At 40.0% G+C, this 20,266-nt stretch overlaps 1 protein-coding gene and 1 non-coding gene across 3 annotated transcripts; both read left to right on the top strand.

Annotated features, from left to right (window-relative positions):
• Positions 1–2,478: 2,478 nt before the first annotated feature.
• trnas-cga lies at positions 2,479–2,560 on the top strand. The gene has a single exon. It is a non-coding gene; the product is annotated as a tRNA-Ser (tRNA).
• Positions 2,561–3,036: 476 nt separating this feature from the next.
• gpr155b (G protein-coupled receptor 155b) lies at positions 3,037–19,507 on the top strand. Of its 2 annotated transcripts, none has more exons than XM_039784382.1 (20): positions 3,037–3,189; positions 8,296–8,510; positions 8,842–8,989; positions 9,241–9,370; positions 9,487–9,662; positions 9,785–9,937; positions 10,124–10,191; positions 10,900–11,071; positions 12,233–12,388; positions 12,594–12,677; positions 12,850–12,973; positions 13,122–13,206; positions 13,408–13,495; positions 13,734–13,956; positions 14,174–14,251; positions 16,511–16,662; positions 16,773–16,868; positions 17,308–17,372; positions 17,481–17,618; positions 18,559–19,507. In XM_039784382.1, the coding sequence occupies exons 2-20, from the start codon at positions 8,353–8,355 to the stop codon at positions 19,157–19,159; spliced, it is 2,895 nt and encodes a 964-aa protein (XP_039640316.1). In that variant the 5' UTR covers positions 3,037–3,189; positions 8,296–8,352; the 3' UTR covers positions 19,160–19,507. The 2 variants fall into 2 exon arrangements, with proteins under 2 accessions (XP_039640316.1, XP_039640317.1); XM_039784383.1 differs by having other exon boundaries at positions 3,038–3,189; positions 18,501–18,692.
• Positions 19,508–20,266: the final 759 nt, after the last annotated feature.

Here is a 20,266-nt window from a genome sequence, read left to right as displayed (position 1 = left end):
GTGCAGGGGGGTGAGAGGTGTTGCCCATGATTGATGCCAGCTTGGCTAACATCCTCCTCTCCCCCACCTCCTCTGTGGTATCCAGAGGGAAGACCAGAACAGAACTAGACCTCTTCACCAGTCTCAACTGCTCAACTGCTGTCATTTGTAGAACGTGCACTAGTCAACAATCTCTTATGATCATTTCTTGATTTTCCTGCCTATACATACTTATCATCCCAAGCATATTTTGACATTGTGGTCACAACTGAAGCCACCATGTGTGCTGCAAGGGCCAATGATGGTTTGCTTCTCAACACACCACTCATTGGCCCATACAACATATTGAAAGACTTGTAGCATTCAACAGCTCTATGCTGAGCTAGTGCCAGCAGAAGAAGGGGAACCAATAAGAAAGTTTTTTTGTGATAGTCTGTGATATTGTGGCATTCACCACTCTGCAACTGTCACAGTGGTTTGCAGCACATCGTAGATGTATGGTGTTGTACCTGCCTCCATATTCCCCCTTCCTCAACCCAATAGAGGAGATTTTTTTCTGCCTGGAGGTGGAAAGTGTATGATCACCACCCACATGACCAATTGTTGCTATTGGAAACTATGAGTGCTGGATGTGGGGACATGAGTCCAGAGGACTGCCAGGGATGGATAAGCCATTTCAGAAGGTTTTTCCCAAGGTGCATGGCAACAGAGGACATTTGATGTGATGTTAATGAAAACTTGTGGCCTTCCAAAGAAAGTCTTTCTGAGCTTTTCCTATATATATATATATATATTTAGTACAGGCCAAAAGTTTGGACACACCTTCTCATTCAATGCGTTTCCTTTTTATTTTCATGACTATTTACATTGTAGATTCTCACTGAAGGCATTAAAACTATGAATGAACACATGGAATTATGTACTTTACAAAAAAGTGTGAAAGAAAAAAATTCCACTAATTAACCCTGACAAATCACACCTGTGAAGTGAAAACCATTTCAGGTGACTACCTCATGAAGCTCATTGAGAGAACACCAAGGGTTTGCAGAGTTATCAAAAAAAGCAAAGGGTGACTACTTTGAGGAATCTAAAATATAAGACATGTTTTCAGTTATTTCACACTTTTTTGTTAAGTACATAATTCCATTTGTGTTCATTCATAGTTTTGATGCCTTCAGTGAGAATCTACAAAGTAAATAGTCATGAAAAAAATAAAGAAACACATTGAATGAGAAATTTATGTGTCAACGCTTATAATAATATATATATATATATATATATACACATATATATATACAGTATATGTTCACTAACAAGTCTAAAACAATACACCTGCTTAGGCTTTCATCTGAAATTGCAATCAGCAGTGTTTGAAATGCACCAGGCTGAAATCCATTCTGTTTTGAATGTGTGGTTAACAATTTTGACAGCCGTGTGTTAGCATTTCAACAAAGGGCTTTAAATCCACAGAGTTGTTAAGGTTGTGGTTAAAGCCATGAGATAAATGTGTAAACCTTTGAAAACTGTGTTCAAGCAATGAAAAACAAACAAGAGTTTGGTCCACATGATCTGCTGCTGTGCAGACTGTGGTTAGAGTTTTCCACATGTGGCTCCAAAAAAAACAAAACTATCATGAATCATTGTGTTTTACTGTTTATTGTCATAACTGGTTGGAGGCTCCTTCTCAGGTAATGAGGGACTTCACACTCTTTCAAAGGCCACCACTACTACAGTGGAGTTGACAAGACAGCCTTCCTTAAAACAGCTGGTTAGTAGGATTTGCCCACACACTTCAAATTCAAATATCTGAGTTCTTTTCAGAGACTCAAATACTTTAATGTTTCCCTGTGGACCAACACATTTAGATATATTGTGTTTTGTAGTATTGCTATTCATCAATATTTAATTTCATTAATTAAGTTCATTAAGTTAGCTAGTGGGACACTGGTGGAAATGATCTATGGAGTGCAGGCATGATTTTGGTGACAATATTCTCATGCTAATCTCCTAAAAACTCTGGACCTTTAAAGTGGAAAATTATTAGTTTTGTCTCTTTGACCACATATTCTTTGTCTCACACCAGCATGTGTTATTTATCATAGATATAAGTGTGCTGTCAACAACAATTAGAAATGTTTGTAAATATATATATATATATATATATATATATATATATATATATATATATATATATATATATATATATATATATATATATATAGGCTACACTTTGTTTGACCTGCAGGTCCTATAAGTGTAAAAAAATTAAGATGTACGGTCGTTCTTTTATCTGTCAGTTTATGATGGTTTGTCAGTTTTGCTGCATCTATCCAGCAAAATTGTCCCAACAGACCTAAAACTGAAGCTCTATTATTTGTAGTATGACACTAAAAGGGATAAGTGTTTCCAGAAAACTACCTCAAGAAGCTCCTGGCTGGTGTACTGGTATAGATCTATTTGTACTTTGGGTGGATTATTGATGAATGTTTAATAAAGGTAGCTGTGATGGCCGAGTGGTTAAGGCGTTGGATTCGAAATCCAATGGGGTTTCCCCGCGCAGGTTCAAATCCTGCTCACAGCGTCTCTTTGGTAAATATCAATTAAAGAGATCTCCAACTGCAGAAGCCTCATCTTAAACGCGATAATCTTAAAACATGATACGATACCCTTGTCACACTTCTGCCAAAATAAGGTTAGTAAGGTTTTTCAGAATATTATTAACAATTTATTATAGGCAGATAAATAGAGTATTAAAACCTTCCTCACCTTTTCTTTATTTCTTTAATTTCTTTAATTTATGTTGCTTCTTAACTGAAGGGATATTATGACCGTATTTAACCGATGAATGACAATACCACGATGGACCACTTTACCTTTGTTGGAATTCATTTGGTATTCATAGCTATTATGCTGCTATATAACACATAATGAGCTTAGAGGACCAAAGATTTAATCATCATCAGCCCTTATCACATGAATGCAGCATCACACCGCACGTTTTTATCCAATCACAGTTGGAGTTTGAAGCGTATCTCGGCTATAATTGGCCAAATTGTCTGTCAGTCATTTTTCTAGGGCGTTGACATTCTGGGCAGATTCAGGAGCACTGGAGCAGAGCTTCTCCCTCTAAACGGCAAAACACGGGCTTGTTCAAACAGCAAGACAGATGAATGTCGTGCATTTCTGAGCAGATATGGTCTTCTAACAGAGGTGAGCACACCATTTCTAAGCAAGTCATTTCTAATAACATATTATTGCCAGATGTTAAAGAATAGCTTTCCCTCCCGTTATGCCCCCCGATGTTTTTAGCATGCACCTTGCCAGAGCTAACGGTCCTCTGGCAGTGACAATGGTGCTGTCATGAAAAGCAGTTCGATTCTTAGGCTGTTTAACGTGACATAACATTAATTTAACTTTGCTAGAGTGTCGTTAGATAGTAGAAATCCGCTGTCATTGAGTTTAGCGTGTTGCTCTGAATGTGCTTTCGCTAACGGTACGCTCATGCACAGGGGCGTAACCAGCTAGCTAGCGGTTAGGGGCCCCCTGGGTGAGTGAACCAACAACCTCCTTTTCTTCTTTCCGTTCCTTCCCCTTAAATATTTAAATAATCCGCCTTCTTTTGGGTTCCCTCCAATAGGAAGACATTACATGTTAAGCCTTAAGTTAATCTGCTTTCTGTTATTAGACTGTATATTTCTATCTTATTAATAATAATAACTTTATTTATAGCAACTTAAAAACAGAGTTTACAAAATGCTGTGACAGACAAAGCAAGGCAAAAGAAGGATTTCCAGAGGTCAATATAACAACAGAGAGTTTAACAGTGGGGCCAAATAATAGCCAAACAAAAAGGGGGTTAACTAAAAACAAGAAGACAAAAGACATAAAACATTGTACAGAGAAGACAAAAACAAACAGATAACAATAACAAATGAAAATATGCAAATAAAAATGGCAAAAGCTTTTAAGAGGGTAGCTCACCTGGTAGAGCGTGCACCCCATGTACAGAGGCTTAGTCCTTGCCGCAGCAGCTGCAGGTTCAATTCTGACCTGCTGCATGTCATTCCCCCTCTCTCCCCTTTCACGTCTAAGCTGTCCTATCAAATTAATGCCCTAAACCGCTATAAAAACAGGTTTTTTTCTGGCTTAGGATGGGCCTTTGGAGGGGGGGGGGGACTACGTGATTTAAATAAATCACCAGGAGAGTCCGATACAGCCTGACTCTGCGATGAAACTAATTACCTCTCATATTCAAGTTTATGTTCTGCTTATTCAACGGTTGTTTGGTAAATTGCTCTTAAACACCTTCAGGGGCCTGTTTCACAAAAGCAGAATATATAAATCCAGGATAACTGATAAAGCGAGGCTTGACCTAGTCTAATCTGTGCATCCTGGCTTGGTGCGTTTCACGAAGGCCGAGGCAGGCTGAGGAGGAGCGACTAGGTTGAGCCAGCCTGAAGTAATTTGGATAGATGCACGTCCACGGCTTTGCTCAAAAGACCGCAAGGTCGATCACAGATTTACTAATGCCAAAATGGAGAATACGCATTCTACATACTTTATACAGAGTGAGTAGCAGCTTCTTGTGGAAGTATGATGATGTGAAACACATTATTTGTATAAAAAGAAAAAACACTGCCACTGTAATGAAACGGCGAGAGAAAGCGTAGAAGACGTTCGAAAAACCGACTGAATGTGTAAGCAGCCTAAATATATACATTATTTCAAGGATTAGGCTACTAATCATTTGCACAAATTAACAGTTATACTCTTTGCTTTTAAAAGTAAGCAGAAGATAATGTTACTCAGGAAATTTACCATGAAGATGCAACGCTAGAATATGATGCATAAATATCTCTCTCACTCTGTTCCTTCCTCTCTCTCATGGGCAAAAATATAAATTTCCTAAGTCATATTAACTTCCACTGTTCGTTTTTAATGCAAAGTGTACAACTGTTCGTTTTTGCAAATGACAGTGACTCATTGAATGGTTTCAGTTAAGAGCAGTAGTTCATAAATGTATTTTTTAGACTATCATTCAGTCTGTCCGCTATTATTATCGCGTTTTTAAATTTTTTTTTATAGAGGACGAATTTCCTTCTCTACATATTATATGCCTTGCTCCCTCGCATAAAGACACTGAAGAAATTGGACTCTAAAATCTAGAAACTATAAAGATAATTAAGTGATAAATTCCATGCACACTGTAAACATGAATGGAACGGAGTATATTCATCAGTTATTTCCCCCCAGCAAAATATAAGGTCAAAAACCATTGAGGTGTCCTCTCCCTGTTGTTACATGAATGTACAGTAGCCTACTTCACTATATAGTTACTGGTCCAGTGAACTAAGACTATAATTTGGGAGGATTGTACAATTAGGATATGTTCTTAAGATTGTACAATCCTCCCAAATTATAGTCCCAGTTTACTGGACAACACAAATTGTGTGATAAGAATGCCAAATACAATGCACATGGAAGAGGAACAAACATGATCCTTATTGTTAAAGAAAAAAGAAAGAAAAAAAAAAAAATCAACTAAAATAATTCAATGTGCATTGGTCAACTATAGAAATATACAGCATTGTATGTATTGCCCTTAGTAACATCGTTCATTTAAAACACATTTGAAATTTTACAACTTTACAACACTTTTTAACAACTGCCATAATATAATCATCAAACTTCTAACAACAATATGAACAGCAGTCTTCATACAGCAATATAACAGTAACAATGACTGTCACATGAATAATTATAAAAAAAAATAATAATAATGGTCACAACTAATATCAGTACTTAAATGAACAGCAATATGCACCTGTTGTATTTTAATCCAGGCTGATAACAATAGGGTAAAACCACTGCTGGGTGATCAGAAAAGGCTCCAGGATTAAATAAATCCTGGCTGTTAGCCTGGGGCCTGTTTCACAAAACCAAGATAAGGGATTAAGCCGGGATTTCCCACTTATCCTGGATGAATTAAGCCTTGATTCGGTTTCACGAAAGCAGAGGCACATAAATCACCATGGAGATTTATTCTGTACAGCTAGCCTGCTCCTGACCAGGCTAACAGTCAGGATTTATTTAATCCTGGAGCCTTTTCTGATCACCCAGCAGTGGTTTTACCCTATTGTTATTATCAGCCTGGATTAAAATACAACAGGTGCTATTGTTGTTTTATTTATATTGCTGTTATGAATACTGCTATTTCATATTGTTTATGAATATATTATGGCAGTTGTTGAGATAGAAAAGGCTGATACAATTTCAAATGTTTTTTAAATTAAGTCTGTTACTAAGGGCAATTACATCTATACAATGCTGTATATTTTAGTTTGCCATGCACCTTGAATTATTTTAGTTGATTAATTTTTTAAATTCTTTAACAATAAGGATCTTTATGTGTTTCCATCATTCTTGGCACAATTATGTTGTCCAGTAAACTGGGGTGTTCTATAATTTGGGAGGATTGTACAATTTAAGAACATATCTTAGTTACTTCGATTATCACTCCCAAATGAATTTTTCTCTGGCCCATAACTATCTATTGTAGGCTACTGTACATTCATGTATAAAGGAATACATTTTGAACTAATTGGAAATAACTGATGAATATATCGTTATTCATTGTATGGAATTTATCATAATTATCTTCATAGTTTCTAGATTTTTTTTAGCAATTTCATTCAGTGTCTTTTTTTCTATGTCCATATATACAGGGAGCAAGGCATATAATATGTAGAGAAGGAAAATCGGCCTCTATAAAAAATAAAAAAATGAAACGGGAAAAGCGTGGCAGATATCGGACCGACTGAATGATAGCCTAAAAATATACATTTATGAACTACTGCTCTTAACTGAAACCATTCACTGAGTCACTGTCATTTGCAAAAACGAACAGTTGTACACTTTGCATTAAAAGCGAGCAGTGGAAGTTAATATGACTTAGGAAACTTATATTTTGGCCCATGAGAGAGAGGGAGGAACAGAGTGAAAGAGATATTTCGCATCATATTCTGGCGTTGTAGAAAATTGATCTTCATTGTAAATTCCTGAGTAACATTATCTTCTGCTCACTTTTAAGGCAAAGAGTACAACGCGTTAATGTGCGGCAAATGATTAGTAGCCTAATCCTTGAATGGAATGATTATGACGGCTTCAATTCAGAGCCGTGGTCAGTTAATGTATATATTTCGCTACAATTACGCATTCAGTCGGTCCGTGATCGTCTGCTACGCTGCGCTGTTTCATTACCGCGTGGTTTTTTTTCTTTTTTATACAAATAATGTGTTTCACTGCGTCATACTTCCACAAGAAGCTGCGCTCACTCTGTATAAAGTATGTACAACGTCCATTCTCCAGTTTGGCATCAGTATAATCTGTGGAGCGACCTCTCGCTGGGGAAAGCCGTGGACGCTCTATCAGAATTACTTCGGCCTGGCTCGACCTAGTCGCTCCTCCTCAGCCTGGCTTGGCCTTCGTGAAGCGCCCAAGCCAGGATGCACTAGGAAGCTTTATTATCCTGGATTTATATATTCTGCTTTTGTGAAACAGGCCCCTGGTCGGGAGCAGGCTAGCTGCACAGAATAAATCTCCATGGTGATTTATGTGCCTCCGCTTTTGTGGAACCGAGTCAAGGCTAAATTCATCCAGGATAACGGGGAAATCCCGGCTTAATCCCTTATCTTGGTTTTGTGAAACAGGCCCCAGAGAGTATTATTATTATTATTATTATTATTATTATTATCACTTATTGTCATTTTGGTTCTGGTGATTTTCCGTTGGGGCTGATTAAAACCTCTTTGGGGGGGTGCCAAATTCCTCTATGCAGGAAAAACCCTGAAATAAAATAAACAAATATAAATAAAAAGCAATAAGAAAAAAAAATAGACAAAAAATGGGTTTTGTAAAGTGATATAAAAGAGTTCACTGATTCTGCGAGCCATATCTCCTCAGGCAGGTGATTCCAAAGTAAAGAGGTCCCGATGGCGAAAGCACAGTCACCTTTAAGCCTAAATATTGGAACGGCCAATAGGGCCCCATCTGGGGATCTAAGGCTGTGAACTGGCTCATCTGGGGTAAACCTCTCTGCTATGTAGCTTGGAGCCAGACCCAGAGGAGCGTTACATGATCAGTAAAAGCTTAAAATTAATTCTAAATCCAACAGGGAGCCAATGGAGTGAAGCCAGGATTGGGGGGATGTGATGTCGTTTGTTAAAACCAGTGAGAAGCCTAGCTGCTGCGTTCTAATCTTGCCTGTTTTCACCTACTCCTGCGACTGATTGTTTTTCCATCCTTGCTATCCTCCAGAGTGCTGATACTCCCCAGCCATCATAGCACCACTCTGACCCCCATCCCATCATCGCCATGGAGACCACCAACAGCTACGTACTGATCCACGGGAAGAACATATCCCACAGTACCCTCGCGGGTTCTGCTATGGGGCCCCACATGTCCATTGACAAGCTTTTCCCGGCCCTCCTTGAGTGCTTTGGCATCATATTGTGTGGCTACATAGCTGGCAGGTAGGGCTGTGCAAGAACAGTTACACACTTGTTAATGATCCATTTGAATTGATGTTTTTGCCCCAGTTTGCCAGAAAATGTGTGTGTATGTGAGTGAAGCTTCAGGTGACCCCCTAAAATGGCATTGCTCATAGTGTGTCAAATAAAAAGAAGCTCCCAATCAAATGTCCGAGTTACATAAAGACTCCTTCAGTTTTACATGTATGCAGCCAGCATGTTTTGGTTCTGCTGTATGCAGGAATTTTAGAGATACCCAATGAAAATATGAAAGTGAACAACTTCTGTGACTTTTATGTATGTTAATGGCTACTTCTTACATTCCTACCTGTAGGGCAGATATTATCACACAGAGCCAGGCGAAGGGTTTGGGGAACTTTGTGTCTAAGTTTGCTCTTCCAGCTCTGCTCTTTAAAAACATGGTGCTGTTGGACTTTGGAGACGTCATCTGGGCGTTTCTCTGGAGTGTCCTGATCGCTAAGGTGTGTGTGTGTGTGTGTGTGTGTGTGTGTGTGTGTGTGTGTGTGTGTGTGTGTGTGTGTGTGTGTGTGTGTGTGTGTGTGTGTGTGTGTGTGTGTGTGTGTGTGTGTGTGTGTGTGTGTGTGTGTGTGTGTGTGTGTGTGTGTGTGTGTGTGTGTGTGTGTGTGTGTGTGTGTGAAAACTTGTACAATATGTGTATGTGCCTGCTTACTAACAACATGACCCGATTTTGGTGCTCCCATCCTGTGTGTAGGTGACAGTGTTTGTGCTGGTATGTGTGCTGACTCTGATGGTGGCCAGTCCAGAATGCAGATACAGCAAGGCTGGCTTGTACGCCATCTTCGCTACTCAGAGCAATGACTTTGCCTTAGGATACCCCATAGGTGAGGCAGACAGAAAACACTAAACATCAATGTAACTATAAAACTGTCAGTGATGAGAAATGTTGTATTTGATGACACAAAGAGTATCCATCCTCTGTCTCTCTCTTTATTTGTAGTTGATGCTTTGTATCGGAGCACCTATCCAGAGTACCTCCAGTACATCTATCTAGTTGCCCCGGTCTCCCTCATGCTCCTCAATCCCATCGGCTTCGCTCTTTGTGAGGTGCAGAAGTGGAAGCAGGCCAGCCATTCACACAGCACTCTTGGCATCCTGGGAGTTGTAGTCCTACAGGTATTGTATATCCAGGTCTTTGAGAATAACAAACCATAGCATGTGTAAGACACCCTTTATACCCTTTAGACGTAACACTTGAAGAAGTTATTTTATTTAACCCTCTTTCTGTCGCCTCGCAGGTGTTGAAGAACCCAATAGTATTCATGGTGATAGTGGGAATCCTCTCCCACTTTGCCCTGGGCCAGCAGATCCCTGCTGTGCTATCACAGTTCATAGATGGCTTGGCTAACTCTTTTGGAGGGGCGGCCTTGTTTTACCTCGGCCTCACTATGGTAGTTTTCTTTCTGTTTTGTTCAGTCTTGTTTTAAGCCTTACTGTACATTTAGCTTAATACTTTTTCATTTTGATTGACTACAGAATTCAGTTTTTTTTTCAGCTAAGTATAATTTATTGTTTGAGCCATGTGTAAACATTAAGGATATAATCAGAGTTAAGTAACCTCTCTGTTTCTGTGGCAGGTCGGCCAGCTTAGAAAACTAACCAGAGACACTGGAGTTGCCTTGATTCTCCTCATCACAGCCAAACTGTAAGCGAACTGGGATGATAATGTAGGGTTGGCCTTACTTGCAGTATACTGTATATTAGGGCTGCACAATGTCTCGTTTTAAAAATTCGAAACAGTAGACAAATTTTTTTTATTGTCATCGCGATATCAACTGCCGCAATAAAAACATCGCGAAAGGCTGTGACATATCGCAAAATACGCTCCAAGATTTTTTGTTAGTTAAAAGAAAATATAGAAGTAGAAAACAGCACTTTATTTTTTAATTGGTTCCTTTTTATATTCAATTCAATGTTCAATGTATTCAATAAAATTTTATTATAAAATTATTTCCTTTCATTGTTTTAAATTCAACAAGCAATTTGTTTTTTAGCAGAATACTGAAAGCAGCAGAAATGCAGAACTGAGTACACTTTAATATCTGTTTATTGCAAGTAATATCCTTATCGGGATATTCAACAACTTTATCGCATATTTTCCTCATATTGTGCAGCCCTACTGTATATAACTACATATTTAGTTTTTTTAAATTGTGACGATAGATTTTATATACCTCCTCCGTGACACATAGTCAACAAAAGCAGAAAATTATAAGCTTCTCAAAGGAAGTATTTTTTGCAGGGCTGTTGTATTAAGGATTTAATACATCCCTGGGTTATTTTCAATAACTAGGACTGTTGAACAACTGACTGTTTTTTTTTTTTTCTGTCTCTCTACCTCCTCTCTCTCCAGCCTGGTGATGCCGCTGGTCTGTAAAGACATGGTGGATATTCTTGATGTAGGTGCGAACAGCACAAGTGCCAACCACACTAGTTTGTCTAACTTTGCTTTCCTGTATGGAGTCTTTCCAACTGCACCTAGTGTGGCCATCTATGCTGCACACTATAACATCGAACTAGAGGTGGTAAGTACCATTGATGTAGTAATCCTACTTGAAACAGCAATGTACTACTAATTTACTAATACTGAAGCAACAATACAATATTTAAAACATAATAAAATAGAAGAGGTTAAGAGACAGATCAAGCACTCTTTGTGTAATGCACACGTTGAAGCTTTGAAGCATGGTTGGAAGCATTTTGACTTAAAAACAAGGCGTCATCATGGTGTGGCAAAATTACGAGGCAAATACCTGTCTCCTGGTCAGGTCACATGAAAAGAATAAGCCATTAAAGGAACACTGTCAGTTATAAACAAGCCAAGAAAATTCCAATTATTTGCTGGTAGTCAAATTGCTATTTAACGGTCTTAGTCTACAATACTCTGTATTCATTCCCCTCACCAGGACACCACCCAGTCACATTCTTCTACTCCAGTTACATGTAATTGTAAATGAATAAGATCTTATGGCATTTGCCAGTGAGGAAAAGAAGCGCTGTCAACATGGATATCAGAACCCTCTTATAAATTCAGAGAATTTACGTTTTTAAGTTTGAGAATTGTGTACAAGATAGCTTTGTTTACTAATTACCTACTAATATTTGTGTTTACTTAAAGGTGCAGTAGGTAAGCCTTATAAAACTAACTTTCTGTCATATTTGCTGAAACTGACCCTATGTTCCAGTAGAACTACATGAAGCAGGTAATAAAAAAAGAAAAATCCGGCTCCTCTGGCACCACCTACAGCCTGTAGTGTGATTTGCAAAAATCCACCGCTCCCTGTTCAGATGCACCAATCAGGGCCAGGGGGGGGGCTGTCTAACTGTGTGTCAATCACTACTCATGCACATGCATTCATTCTCCCTTGTGGGGGGAGGGGCTTAGGAGACTGTTTTGGGCTTTAGCGGAAAGGGGGGAGGGACTGAGAAGTTGTCGATGTTCAAATTTTTTGGCTAAGTCCTGGATCTTCGCAGTCCTACCTACAGCACATTTAACTGTATTGGCGATATTTAAATATTTATTATCAGAATTTAGATAGTCATTAGTTTCATCTGGAAAAAGGTGGAAGAGAAGAAAATATGTTTATTTCTTTTAATTGAAAAGCACCAGATACATTTTTTTAATACTCTGAAGGTCATTATTTTCATTTTAGTGTGTTTTGTCTTTCTCTTTGTCCTCTCTTTAGGTAACATCAGGGATGGTAATCAGTACGTTTCTGTCTGCACCGATCATGTACGTGTCGGCCTGGTTATTAACAATCCCTCTAATGGACCCGACCCCCCTGGTGAAAGAACTTGAAAACGTTAGCTTCAACATCAGCATTGTCAGCCTCGTAGCACTGGTAAGTATGTTTGCAGGCATAGCTTGGGGACTGTGATTAAGAATGAAAACAGCAAGAACAATTTTTCAGACGTCATTAGGTTAGTTAGTTTAAGGGCAGAAAGTTGTTACTGACGTGTGTGGGGCACATGATGAATAATTCAATGCTGATTTTCCCAAATTCAGAAATACAAATTGTATGATCATTTGTCTGTGTCTTCTCTCAGGTGTGGACCATAGTGGTGATGTTGCTAAGCAGGAAATTTAAGAGACTACCTCACCTTTTTGCCTTAAACCTTTTCCTGGCTCAGGTCAGTCCCAACTTGAGCGATCTAAAGCTTAAAACATCTTATTGATTGTGTTGATTGTGAGCGTTATAGAGCATGTGCTTCTCTGTTCATTTAAATGTTTATTTATTGTTTATTTAATGTTTTTACATTGGCTCCTCATATTCACTTTCCTATTCTACCTCCTGTACTCTAGTTTTTAGTGTGTGTCAGTATGATCTTGTGGAACTTCTTGGTGAAACAAGAGGATAATCTGCTGAGCAAGATTCTCACCTTCACTCTGCTCTATGGGTCTCTGTACAGCACCTACATTTGGACAGGTAAGTGTGTGCATTTGTTAGCGGTAAAGAACACATAATTTTCCATCAGTTTGACTCAATACTAAAATATGTTGTGTTTAGCATGTACACACTGGTGCTTGCATGTAAGTGTTTTGTCCTGTGTTGTTTTTTGTTGTTGTTTTTTTAGGTTTAATCCCTCTCTGTCTGGCTCTGACTAACAGAGATGATCTGCTGAGACTCCGACCAGGAATATTCATGATTTTGGGTTGGGGGTAGGTCAGCACACCCAAACACCTTTTCTTTGAAAACTTTAAAATCTTTGTTGTTAACTGTGTTACTGTACAAAGCAACAGGTCTGCTTTGTAGATCATTAAAACCAAAATCTATTTAAAAACAAAATTTACTTTGACACCATTAACAGTTAACACGTGCATAAAAACTGTAACAACTGTGTGCGTGTGCATGTGGTGTAGGGTTCCCTTCCTAATGGTTGGAGGTCTTCTGATATCAGGAGAGAGGACTGATACCATAGACTCTGCCTTCTTCTATGGTAGAGCTCAGGTCAGAAAAACACCAGCTGCTATTCTGCGTTACATTTTGTCGTTACATTTACATGATGTATTTTCGACTGTCTTCTCTCTTTCTCCTTCTCTGCTTGAGTCTGTTCAGCTCCCATTTAAATCTGTCAAGGAGATCTCTACTTTTACGTATAATTAGAAATGTTGTATATATCAAATGTATAACTCAAAATGAAGTAGTCCAGTAAGTTTCATTCATATTCTGTTCTCTCTTTCACCAGATAATCAGCACAGCAGTGGTGCTTGCAGTCAGCCTGGTGCTTGGTGCGATATCTCTGATGGGCCTCAGCCAGGGGGACAGGGAGCAGAGCGGCTATCAGGCCCTGAACAGAGCTGCAGTAACGGGCATCAGTGATGAGCTAAGGGCCCCTCCTGGCCTGGAGGATTCGCAACAACAGTCACAGCCGCAGATGGCAAATTCCCCTGCCGGCAGCATTAACTCAGGTAGGTCTAATCTGTGTTAATACAGATGAAATCCCAATAACATTTGCCTGAATAAAACAAAAATCTGGACTGATTGTAAGCCGATTCTGTTAAAATGGTGACAGGGTTTAAGTAGACAAATATAAACACAGTTGAAATGAGTCCTTAACTTAAACCAAAAAATACTCACCATCTGCTGCACATATCAATATTTGTACTGTCTTTGTTGTGTTGCCAGACCTCAACGGTTTCTCTCCTCTCCAGCCCATACCTGACATGATAGCCTCTACGCAAAGGGAGAACACAAACAGCACAAGTAACAAACACAAATTTAATAATTTACTTTTCCGTCTTTCAAATGTAAATTGTGACATTTTGTTTGCATGACCTGTTGGTAGAGATATTCTACATTGCATTCATTTATGTATCTAAATCAAGCCAAGCTAACACAGAAACCAAAGCAAGACACCAGCAATAGTCTGTATAATAAAATAGAAAATTGAGATTCATTCTACAAGTCATAAATTAGAATTGGCATCCCCACCTTTTGTTAGTGTGAGCACTGGGATGTTAATACATTTACTTCTAGAAAAAAACAAAGGAAAACAAAATATCACGTGTTATGCAGTCATTTGTAACATCATGAAAATATCAGGATGTGAGAAATGTTTCCAATCACCCTGGAATTTTTTTAAAGGGGTGATGGAATGCAAAACTGATTTTACCCTGTCATGGTTGAATAACGACAGTTCACTGGGTAAATAGGACATGCATAGAAGCTCAAAATCCCATTGACACCCCTTTTACTATGAAAATCTCATATTTTGAAACTGCCGCTGAAAACGGACGAATCTCAGCAAAGTTGGAAGTTGACGTCAACCTCCCAAGACCTGTAACTTTGTCACGCCCATGGGTGTATTAAGAGAACGGTCACGCCCTAACATTTACATAGGCTACACAACTGACCTGAGATCAGGTAGTCTTCTGAATCTAGGTCGCGCAGATCTCTGCTATTCCATTACAAAATTCACTTCTGAAACTTTTTTATGCGAGAAATCGACTATGTAAAGCTCAAATATGGGCTGCTTTACAAAAATGGATGGCTAATTGCAAATTTTGTCCGACTGTGTGTCGGAGTTCAGCGGCCGGTGCTGCCTGTGTTGTTGCCTCGCCGCCTGGCCTGCCTTCCTTCACAGACCCAGGCCTGCTATGAGGTACATGGAGCTCCGTCACGGCTGGCAGCCCACAGCACTCCATATCCGCGCAAAGTCACCGTCTTTTGGGCTAATGGACAACCAAACGCCGCTGCTCTGACAGAGCTCCAGGGCCTGCAACTCCTCTCTTCCTGCTAGCTAAATGCCCGGTGTATGTGAGTCAGAGTGCGGTCAACGAGCTTGTTACGCCAGCAATCTCTTACCACAGTTCCAGTTAATCTTTTAATGTGTGTAATTATAATGTGTTGAGTTATTTAAACCAACGATTGGGGAAATAAACGCCGCTTGTCCGCGAGTCTCATTGATAGAGCCTGCGGCTGGATGTAGCTCTATCAATGAGAGTTAGCCAGCCTCCTCTTAGAATTCCTCTGAAATTCACAAATATTCATTAACTTGAAATCGGACACCGTTGTTAGCTTTATAAGACATTTAGCTAGATGTTGTATACGTGTCGTGACGAAATTCAAACTGTAAATATACTCGAATTACGCCGAAAATGAAGCTAACTTGAAGCTGGGCTACATCCAGCTGCAGGCTCTATCAATGAGACTCGCGGACAAGCAGCGTTTATTTCCCCAATCGTTTGTTTAAATAACTCAACACATTATAATTACACACATTAAAAGATGAACTGGAACTGTGGTAAGAGATTACTGGCGTAACAAGCTCGCTGACCGCGCTCTCGCTCACATACACTGGCCATTTAGCTAGCAGGAAGAGGGGAGTTGCAGGCCCTGGAGCTCTGTCAGGGCAGCAGCGTTTGGTTGTCAATTAGCGCAAAAAACAGTGACTTTGTGCGGGTATGGAGTGCTGTGGGGTGCCGTGACGGAAATCCATGTACCTCATAGCAGGCCGGGGTCTGTGAAGGAAGGCAGGCGGGCGGCGAGGCAGCAACACCGGCCGCTGAATTCCGACACACAGTCTTACCAAATTTGCAATTGGCCATCAATTTTCGTAAAATTGCCCATATTTGAGCTTTATATCGTTGATTTCTCACTAAAAAAAGACTCAGAAGTGAATTTAATAACAAAATAGCCCGATAAACAATGGATAACTTTGCAGTGTCTGAAATATGAGACCTGCTGTCGAGTCTCCCATGTGTTTCTATGTAGTTTGCTCAAACTAATCAGCACGTAGCTCATTCTGAATATTCATGAGCATACCATATTTGGAAGAAAACCTCTTGTTCCAAATAGAGCCATAGTCACAGGGTAGTTAAGGGCCTAATAAAATAGCAATCGGGCAATTTTCAGCCCAACTAATGTTACATACCCTATTAGGGGACCTTAAGGAACAGTGTAAAATACCCTATATAATCATTCTATCACCCCTTTTAAAGTTATGGTTATTTTCCTCTCCAGTCCACAGTGGGGCGCTGTGTGACGGGCAGCAGGGTTCTTCCTCCTCTGAGCAGCCGCTGAACCTGCCGCCACCGGGGCTTCAAGCCACTGATGATACACAGACAGTCCGACACGTTCTGCTCTGTCTGCTGCTCTTTGTCAGCCTGCTAGCGGTGAGGATAAAATACTTTTATTTTATGAACTAAATATGGGAGGCTGAGCTCTGTACTGTTAAGATACATGTCTGATTGGTGGATGTCTCTGTCTGTACATGTATGAACAGAACCTGTCCAGCTGTCTGTGGTGGCTGTTCAACAAAGACCCAGGAAGACTTTACCTCGAACTACAGTTCTTCTGTGCTGTGGCAAACTATGGACAGGTACCACTGAGTGTGCGTTAAATGTGTAAAGACGAATCGTTACAATAATGTCTGACTGTACAGTAACTAGGGCTGCGCAATATATCTATTCTATATTATATCGTAATGAGACTAGATATCGTCTTAGATTTTGGATATCGTAATATGGTAAGTGTTGTCCTTTACTGGTTTTAAAGGCTGCATTAGACTAAAGTGATGAAATTTTTTCTGAACTTGCCAGACTGTTCTATTATTTGCCTATACCCACTTACATTATATCCACATTACTGATGATTATTTATCAAACATGTCCTTCTATAAATAACATTTTGTTAAAGCACCAATTGTCAACCCTACAATATATTTTATTGGTATTTGGTCAAGAATATCTTGATATTAGATTTTCTCCATGTCGGCCAACCCTAACAGTAACTATTATTCTTCTGTTCCTTTGTCCCAGGGTTTCCTGTCCTTTGGGATCTTTGGTCTGGACAGACACCTCATCATCCTGCCCTTCAAGAAAAGGTGAGGGAGACTTCAGCAGATTATTTATCTCATTCATAATGGTTTCTAGATTTATTTCAGATCAAATGAGGAAACCCTGATCTAGAACAATGCTGGTGTCTGTGTCAGGTTGCTTGGGCTGTGGCAGGGCAGGGACAGTGAGGATTTGAGTCCCTCCGGTGTACCAGAGGAGGTCAGACTCACCTGTACCCAGTTTGTCCGCTACCACAAAGACCAGTGTGTACAAGACATAGTGCACACGCGCAGGTACGAGTATGGGTTTGTTTGCCTTTATGTGTCATACAATACGTTTTGTCTTCTATTTTGAAATCACGTGAATATTTGCTCAACATGTAATCAAATTGCTTTGATTGGAAATTCCTTCTTTCGGTACGTCTGTTTTATATTTTTCTGTTAAAAGAGGAAATGCAGCCGAGTTATAGCTGTGGAAAGGAGATTTTATTCCAGCTTTGATTTTGTTCTCTTTTGGCTCTGAGCTGCTTGGCTGTGTCCCTGCCAGATGAATTCTGGCCCTGTTAATTTCCACATTATTACTGTTGTGTTATTATTTTATTTCCCTTTTGATTTTTCTCTGCATCCTCTTTGCATGTTTTCTATCGGTTGATTTGTTTTGCTGTGGTAACTGAGGTTCTTTTACCACAAAGTAGTTGTTTTACTTTAAAAAAAAAAAAATTCAATTTGAACCATTAGACATTCATATTGCATGTTGTGCCTTGCACCATGGTTTGCAGTACATGCTTAATTTTGCAGATATTAATATTTCCAAGAAGCATTAGCTGTGACAGCTGTTACTGGCACACAAATCTAGAACTAGTAATAGTCTAAGTCTTAAGAACAGAAAATCCCTAAATTAGCTATTAACTATTTTGATTGTTTCCCTTGTTTACTTTTTAGCAGTAAGCAATGTGAAATCTTTAAATGTTGAATATGAAATTTCTACAAACGTTTCTGGATGCTAATGAGTCTTGGGTGCTTTTCCTTTATTCTAACACATTCAGTTCTTTCCACTATTCCTTTCTTATCTTTATTAATTATTGTCCTTTACTTTCTTCCCCTCATATTTCTTTTCTTTCTCCCTGCTTCCCTTTGCCTGCCCTTTTTTCCTTTTTCTTTCTTCTCACACCAAAGTGGCTCAGGAGAGAGTGTGAGCGCCTCAACAGGTGAATCCTTCCTCTGATAATGACAGGTTTGGAGGAGGAGGACTACAGGAGGAGAATGGCGCCTTGAGACATTCCCCCTCCCATCAGCCCCAGCACCTACACCCGCATCAGGATCTTCAGGAGCAACGAAACGACGAGCCGCAGAATCTGCACCAGATTCACCCAGCTCACGATCCAGCTGAATCCTGCGGCCAGTGTTTGCTTCCATCCCGACCCTGGCTCGAGCCGGAGAATAAAAACCCAGCACATATTGTCAACTCTGATATTCCAGAGGAGCAGATTCCCCAGCTCCGGTCTAACCAAGCTCATGACCCAGCTGATCCTCATCATCTACACCAGCATGGTCTTGCTTCGAGCCCACCCCATCTCCATCCGCATCCCCAGTCCCGTCATGACAATGTGTTTCGGGGTAGTGACTTGGTGGACTGGCTGGTTAAGCGAGGCCTGTGTGCTGGGCGAGCCGAGGCCCGACTGTACGGCGTTCGACTTCAGCAGGGAGGAATGTTAGCTCACCTGACAGGCCAGCACAGCTTCAGGGATGAACCCTTCCTGCTGTACCACTTCACACGGGAGAGAGAGGGGGAGAGGGGAGAGATGGTCCCAGATCATGGGAGAGGAAGTGAGTAGATAGGATGCGGAGGATGTGGTATATTTGAAGGTGTGTTTGCTTTGATTGACAGGTTATTTAGGCTATTTATAGTGGTTGCCTCCTGCTTGTCCACATTAACTTCACCCTGTGGCCAAAATTTGAAAGTATCTGGCTGCAGAGGCTCCATGTGCTGTTTGTTGAAAAAAAATGAAGGTAAAAATGACTGGGTAACATGAGAGCCATTATACACATGAAAGAACACGTGATGATTGATGCTTTGGCAACATTGTGATTGAAACTTTAAAACTTTAGTGCGTAACTTCTTGATATTAATGAACGTCCGTTACATTCAAGCCGTTGCTAAATGAGTTGCTACAAAGCTAATTAAGACTATCGGCTCCACACAACTCTCTCTGGATTTCTCCGTATGGAAATGTTCAGAAGATTGTGTCGGCCGGTGACTTTCCCGCGCAGAAGCTCGAGTGAAGATAATTACCTCTTCTGAAGAGTCCATCGTGTATTTTTAATCCTCCCGTGTCCTCCTTGGCTACTAGCAACTACGTGGAGGAGGGGTGGGGGCGCGCGTGGGTGATCACGGAAGGCTTGTATCATGTGACAGAGACAGTGTTGTTGGCGACAGAAACTATGCACTATAGCTTTAATGCCAATAAATGCCAATTTGAACAAACTGACACTGGGGAAGTGATGTTTGGGGTTGTGAACAGTTAAGAAACAATAAGATGAGAAAGAATGGGAAACGAGCGCTCCCTGCTGTGTACTTCTTGCCTTTTATTTTATTTTTTTATGAATCTTTTGGTTAAAATGTTGTCCACTGCTCTCAAATGAGCTTGCTTTGATCATAGTTTTTTTTGTTTTTAGTCATCTTGAGATTTAAAAAGTGATTTTTCTTTTTAGCCAGTGAACTTTACATTTTCAATGTGTGAAGGACAAATAAACATTGTTTTAAGGACCGGTTGCCATCCATCAGCCTGTTGTCCTTAAATATCATAATATTCATGTGGCATTTGCGTGCAAGTGGTGAGCAGACCAGTAAAACTGATAGTACTGTAGTGTTTGCCAATGAGCTGCAAGGCTGTTAACTGAAAGCCAATGGCGTTCTTGCCCGCTCGTTCTGTTTTATGTTG

The sequence above is a fragment of the Perca fluviatilis genome, chromosome 19, assembly GCF_010015445.1.
Source record: "Perca fluviatilis chromosome 19, GENO_Pfluv_1.0, whole genome shotgun sequence".
In the NCBI taxonomy this organism is placed as follows: Eukaryota; Metazoa; Chordata; class Actinopteri; order Perciformes; family Percidae; genus Perca; species Perca fluviatilis.
This window is presented reverse-complemented; position numbering and strand designations above follow the sequence as displayed.